General features: G+C 38.2%; 1 protein-coding gene across 1 annotated transcript; it reads right to left on the reverse strand.

The window, feature by feature from the left end:
• Positions 1 to 2,633: 2,633 nt before the first annotated feature.
• Positions 2,634 to 6,942, reverse strand: CLRN2 (clarin 2). Its single transcript, XM_008944602.1, has 3 exons — positions 6,690 to 6,942; positions 3,319 to 3,498; positions 2,634 to 2,899 (listed from the first exon to the last, which is right to left on the reverse strand). The coding sequence occupies exons 1-3, from the start codon at positions 6,940 to 6,942 to the stop codon at positions 2,634 to 2,636; spliced, it is 699 nt and encodes a 232-aa protein (XP_008942850.1).
• Between the last annotated feature and the right edge of the window lie 319 nt (positions 6,943 to 7,261).

Consider the following 7,261-nt stretch of genomic DNA (forward strand, 5'->3'; position numbering starts at 1 on the left):
CATTCTGATTTATCTTGTACACTTTTTAACAGTAAATCAAAATACTATTTAAAGAAAATGGTAATTACTTTTTAGTTAAATTTATTTTTGAGATGCTCTTAGATACAATGCATCGTAGTTCTTTGAAGCTCTATAGTTTCTCCACATCCTGCATGGAGCTTCTCTGTATTTTGCATGTAAAAATTAAATGTGTGTTTTCAGGGTATATGAAGTTGCCTTTAATTTTATGAAACAATAGGATTTGACCTATAATCTCTTCAAAGTTCTGGGCAGATACTGCTCATAAATGTTCTCATTTGACTCCAAATCTTCCAATGTAAAAAGTACCCTCAAGTCTTCATTTCCAAACGTTGAGATGTTTTACATGATCAGATACACTATGTGAAGCATAACTAAAATTAAAGTGTGTAAATAAAGTAGACCACACTTATATCAAGTTCCACACCTTTTGAAAGTATTTTATGATTGAGAAGGGAAAGCTGAAAAGGTCTAAGCGATAGACTTACCTGGTGGCAACCCTAGGGTGTGTTTTGTAACTCAAAGTCTGAACTATGTGTGATCACGTTTAGCTATCTTGTCCCAGACAAAATTCCCCAAGGCAAACATCCCATATCCATTGTCCCATCAGTGTGTCTTAGTGCTCAAACTGAGACAGCCTGTGCAGCTGAAAGGTCCCTTTAGCCTCGTATCTGTTTGGTTCAGTTTAATTCATGCATGGTAACACCTCTGTTCACTCTAAGGAGAACTGAAAGCAGCACTGTTTCCTCACAAGGCACAAAAGAGTCATGGGGTGATAATGTTATTTGGTTATTTAACTCCTTCGGTCATTTAACATATTGTAGCTACAATATCCCACAACACTTCATACATCTGCTGTGATAACTCTTTTGGGCTGTTACTGCAGAGTATGCTTCATTGCTGAATAGATACAAGGCAAGAAATCAAAAACCTGAGTGAAAGCACCAGTAAAATTAGAGAAATGGGGAAGTAAGTGGGTGGTATAAATTAGGAATTAACTTTTTCTGCCTTATTGAGTTTCCTTTCTGTGAAAATTATAACAATGCTCTAGACTCATCAAAACTTTCCAGCTGTCTTTTAAAATTTTATGGGACTTCTATAAAAAATTTTAGTGCTCCTAAAAAAAAAGTGGCTAACACTGTCTTGAAGAAGACAGATTATTAGGGCCTGTTGCAGAAGTACCCTCACAGATTTCTGTTTTACTCCATCCTGCTAAACTTGCAAGGCCAAAACCAGGGTTATAATTCTGCATTTAAATATCTAAAATCAGCAAACATGTTGAATATCAGTATTTCTAGAAGCTTTCTTTACTGAGTGTTCTGCACACTTCAGAGATAAAGCTAGTAATCTGGATACATAAAATATGGCTTAGGGCACTTCTGAAAATACTTGACCTGTACAATACTACTTTTGTGAAGGGGTCTTTTCCAATAAAAAATAAGGAATTTTTGGATGCCCTGATGTGCTCTTAGAACACTTGGAATGACTTTTCTTAAAACAGTACTATTATTTTCATTCCTTTTCTAAAAAAGTTACTATTTTTTTCAAAGAGCTTTTCACAAGAAGAGTTATACAGTCTAGTGGTCTGAAGAAGAGTAGCTGACTGAAAAATAATTTCTTTAATTTAGATGACAACTTCTTTAATTCATTCAAAGTCATTCTTCAGTTATATGTAGGTTCTACTACTAAAAAGTTAGTATACATTTACTACAGTAGCCAAAATCTAAAAATGACATGCTTAATGTTATATTCTTTTATCTGAAATATTCATTACTCATGATCCAAGAACTGGCTGAATGCCTGTCAAAGTCATGGTACTTTCTAACAAAGTAACTTTTCCATGCATTTAACCATTTTTATTCATTTTAATACTGTTTCATCATACATCACCTTTACTTGAGTTTGGATAGACATAGGAATTTACAGGGTTTTGAAGACTGAATAATCTGTCAGATTATTATTTTCCAGGTTATCTAAAATCCCGTTGCTTCCAGAAGCTGCAATGAAACTTTCATCTTGCAGCTAATATTTTTTTCATAGTCTACTAGCATCCCATAAACGTCACTTTTCTCCTATCTTTGTGGTTTTTGATAATTTCTGTTTTAAAAACATTCCACACCTACTTAGCCTGTGCTTCCGCTTAACTTTAACCTCACAGATGATTAAGTTTTCTTTTTCAGTGCAGTGTAACATTATCAAACACTATCCTAATATGTCCCTCTCAACATTATCCAGATCATTCTGTGAAGATAATTGGCAGATGTCCATTCATTCTGTTTTGAAATAACCTTATAGTATCAAAGATTTGTGACACACTTATTTTCTTCCTAAACAAAGAACACATGTGGCCTCAATGAAATCATGTTTCACCTTAGCTTTCTAAAATATCCCAAAATGCAAGTTTTCTAAAAACTGCCTATATTCACTGCAGATATTGGTCAGTTTTGAGAATAATGATATTTGTAGCATTTGTTTCTCCCACTTTCTCACATGTTAATTGCTAGTCTTTGGTCGTGTTTATACCAAAATCATCCATCCAAATCAAAAGCTGAAGAGCCAAGAAGCTGCTTCTATCATGACAGTTCACTTGACCAAAGTAGTTTTGTGTCGATTTATTAGTACATGATATCTTCTGCTGTAACATTTGCTTCTTCTGTTTTAGTCTTAATTTTAGGGAAATGAATCCCACTAATGGCTATTAACAGCAAATTTGCTGCATGTGCTGTGGCGCTTGCCACACAGAGCCAAAAACAATCTTCAAACTGTTCTTCTAAGATAACGAATTGAAAGACATTTTCCCGAAAATTGGCAATTCTTTCTGTGAGGTGATGAAGTTTCACAGCAGCCATAAAGCCGGTGACTGCAAGTACTGCAAATCCACCTGCAACAAAATGAAGGAAGCATTCACTGTTGTTGTCAAAACAGGACAGACATTTTATTTGTGCTTCAGAAGGCTTATTGAGCAGAACAGCGAGCCTTATACAGAGTAGGGACAGACTTAGGCATGGCTCAAACACCTTCAAAATGCTTCATCTTTATTTTATGGACAAACATTATACCAGTGTTTGCCCAAAATCCTTCTGCCAGTGATACAGAGCCTTAAGACTGGCATTCATAGCTCCTGTAAAGCTGACTAGGCACAATAAGCCAGCAGTTCTATTTTGATAGATGAGAATTCACAGCTAGCTTCATTTTATTCACAAGTATTTACGTTGAGGAGTTATTTAGTAAGGCAAGAGAAGGCACTTTTAACATTTTGTGTGAATGTGACTGGTGAAAAATACTGGTAGATGATTTTACCTGCAAGGAAGTTCCAAAGGCATACTCCTCCTGGACCTTTAATAGCTCGGTAAGGAACTTTTATTGCATTAAGAATGCAGAATCCAAAACTGACCAGGGAAAAGAAAATAGCCACACAGAGGAACATTATAATCATCACGTGCAGGCCTGTATTCAGCTTTTTCACCATGTGTGGGAAAACTGTAAAGAAAAACAATCATCTGTTCAATGTGTATTTCTACTTGACAACAGTAAACATCACACTGTGCTGGTGCTAGAAACTTAAAGAAGATTAATTTCTGCAGAGGCCATCACTTCAGGTAGTCACACACATCTCATCATGCTTTACTTGTCACTACATCAGACAAACCAAAGGTCTTCTGCTGCAGGAATAATCCTTCACACAGGGTCTGTGAATGAGGATTCAGGCTTAAGTCCTGTTTTGTTTATCTATTTGTGTCTTTGCTCTGCTGCTGTATCATCTGCTGCATTCTTTTTAGTCTCTTTTTCACCCCAGCACTCTATCCCAAGCGTGTTTTGTACCATACTTCTAATCACATCGCTTTGAAGCCTGGTTGTACCAGTTTCCTTGTCCAGCCCCTTGCTGCCTAAAATAGTAACACTCTTTTCTGTGTTTATTTTATCATGTTCTTCTTCTTTCTCTCTCGTCCTCTCTTTAATAGCAGCTCCAGTGAGATCTACTCTGATTTCATACTTCCTAATCCCACAGGTTTCCACTTTCAGATTCCCTTCTTGGTTTCTCATCTAGAGTTTATGGCCCCCTTATGCTCTGCTGGGTATCTGACAGTTGTAGTTACATCTGTAGGAAGCTTGTAAAGTCTTGCAGTCAGGTGGGCTTTGCTATAGGCATGAGCCCTTTGTCAGCAGCCTGTCACTTGCCTGTCTCTAAAAAACAGTAACTTTCTTGGTTTTGTCTTCACAGATAGAGTTACTTCGTTGGAGGGCCAGACTGGCCAGCAGCAGGGAAGTGTGGAGCACCAGAGTATTCAGTTTTTCCTGCAGCCCTTTAGCAACACTCAGAAGAAATGTGAGTAGGAAATTGTAGGTGACGTGCTGACTGACGAGAAATAGAGAAGAAGCTGATCAAGAAGAACCCTAAAATACAAGATGGTCAAGAAGAGCCCTTCAGGTAGCATAGCACTGCACACATACATTTTTTTTTTTAAGAACTAACTGCTTAATTACTAAAAAGTTACTAAAAAGAAGGTACATTATTTTGAAACAAATAGATAGATTGCTTCCTGTGGTGCATAACTGAAAAAAAAAAAATCCAAAGGAGCCACATAAAAACTAGGCAGCAATAATTGGTAGATGTCACAGTGACTATCAGGTGTACTATCTGGTCATTGTGACAGAATTCTAGCAGGTTATGCAGAAAACTTCATACTGTGCAAACTTTATACAAAAATTCAAGATTCAACATTTCTACCTTTTCAGTAGCTCATTCTGGGGTTGTAGTTTGGCTTAGTGTACATGGGAGCTACAGAAGAGTCTCCGACAACAAGAATAGGTCATTAAATGAGAATCACTTGGATCTAACATCCATGCTGCACTAGGTATGGGAGCCCTCCAGAAGCAGCAGCTGGAGGCCAGATGAAACACCTTGAGGAGTCTATAAAATAGCACTGGGCAACTGTTACAGCAATTGCATCATGCTGTCACTGTCCTAGTCAAAAGAGAGTGTGCCAGCTGTAAAACCACCCTAAGGACTGTTAGGTAACCCCGTGACAGGGAAGTACCAATAACCATATGCTGTGATTCAGAATTCCAAAGTGTCAGAGCTACTTCAGTGAAAGAGGTCTGAGCTTTCTGCCGTGCTCTGTGCTGCCTGTGCCTAATGCCTGCCCCAAGGGAAGGCTCTCATGTATTGCTCCCCAGTGAGGTCAGAATGCTTGGAGATAAAAGGGGAAAATCTCTGGGATGCTTGTTTACCTAAATGCACGGCTGTGCCCACTGCATTTAATGGCTCGATTTTACAGTTCTAAGAATTCTCACTAGCTTCAGTGAGAGCTTTATTTGTCTAAGGAGTATAAGATCATGCCCTCAAAGTACATACGGATGCAGTCCAGAGTGATGTTAGAACACTAAGCCTTCCTCTTAGGTTACATAGTAATTGATCAGAAAGTTTACTGAAGAGGCCAGAAAGTTGTATAGAGCTTTAAAGAAGATTTGGCTACTTTTTTCCTCATTCCCTCAGCTAGGATAGTGTGAAAGAACTGGGAATATTTCTAAATACCCTGAAGAGGAGTAGAGTTGGAAGAAGTTTGATCTGGTGGCCAGTCTGCCAGCCATTCAAACTCATTAGACAAAGCATTTGAGCAGGACTGCTGTGTCCATGTCATGAAGTTGCAGCTGCAGTCAGAGTTTGAGTAAGACTTGGTTATTGTAAAACCAATTAGTTAAAATTCATCACAGCTTAGCAACTGGTAATGCTGTTCTAAACTGAGATTGCTCAGGTTCTCTTCTCCATTCCCTCTGAAATCCCGTTGTCCTGCCTACCTTCAAGTTTTTATAGTGGTGCCCGTGCAGTTTTATAGTCAGTCATGATCCTATGGGAAAGTAATTTTTGTTTGATAGGTTAATTTTTTGGCCAGCTTAACTTCCTGAACCACCTCACCACAACAATTACCAGAGCCATTGCAAAAGATGGGGCAGGACAGCAGTGCTGTGGGCCACAGAGAGGGGGACACTGCAGCAGCTTCTACTCAAACTGATTTAAGTGGCAGTGGATCTGCACACTGAACTAAAGATCTTCAGTGCAAAACATAATTTTTACTAGAACACAGGGTGAGTGAAAACTGTAAATAATCCAAAGTGCAGATCAACATCTGAGTGCTTTTGAGACCTCAAGAAAATCTTTTAAGTTAAAAGGAAAATATTTATAAGAGTTTCTACATTTTTAAAGAGTTTGGTGATTTTTTTCTCTTCAAAGTTACCAGAAAAGAAAGTAAAAATTTCCCCAACATGTGAACAAAGTTATGAGTATAAGCTATAGGTGACATGTGCATTAGAACTGCTAAAGAAATACAGAAATGTGGCCAGCTAAATAAGTCAAGGGAAGAGTGGGATTTACAGGGCCATCTCCAAATGACTTTTACTCCCTTCACAAGACTAAAAGGAAACATTCAATTTAGCCCTAGGGACTTTTTTCCTGGTTTGATTACAGAACATAACTGGAAGAAAAAAGCTATCCTGAAATTAAAGTCACACTCAAAACCCAAAGCATAAAGTCCACAAATCAGCGACAAGTATAAATTAATAATAATAATAATAATAATTTGCATTCTATAAGCTCTGTAAACAAAAAGAACAGAATGCTTTTAAAGCTGAACCAGACATCAGACTGAAGATTCAACCAGAACTGTACTTACTTGTGAATTTGGAACGCCGCCCGCCCAACCCACACTGGCGTATTTTGCCTCCCCGAAAGAGTCCGTAGTAAATTCCTCCAATGAACTTGACCAGCTCTGGATCTGTGGCATTGACCAAGTCAGCTCCCGTTTTGCAAAGGATCTTTCCAGTCATCCACTTTGGGGTCCCCATTGCAACAACAATCAAGATAAAAGACACAAAACTTATTAGAGAAGCCAAGGCAAATAAAGTCTTTTTAAAACAGCCAGGCATCCTCGTGGTTTTAAGGAATCATCTCCAAGGCCTCTCTGCAGCAATCAGGCGCTTTTCCCATTTTTTTTCTTATGCTCCAAAATCCACAAATGAATAGCAGGCATTTCGATATCCATCAACAACTGTATTTTGAAACTCCAGAAATTAATCTATACGATTAAAAATCAAGCGCAAAAATATATTTTTCTGTGACAACATCCTGAAACGGCTGCAAGTAACAGCTTCATTGCGCTGGGGTGCGGCGATGCTTGCCTCTGCAGAAAGTCATCCCCTATCTATTGCCTGGCTCACGTTTCATCAGAGGTTTAATTGTCCTGCT

This window comes from Merops nubicus, unplaced genomic scaffold (assembly GCF_000691845.1).
Source record: "Merops nubicus isolate BGI_N331 unplaced genomic scaffold, ASM69184v1 Scaffold48757, whole genome shotgun sequence".
Taxonomy (NCBI): Eukaryota; Metazoa; Chordata; class Aves; order Coraciiformes; family Meropidae; genus Merops; species Merops nubicus.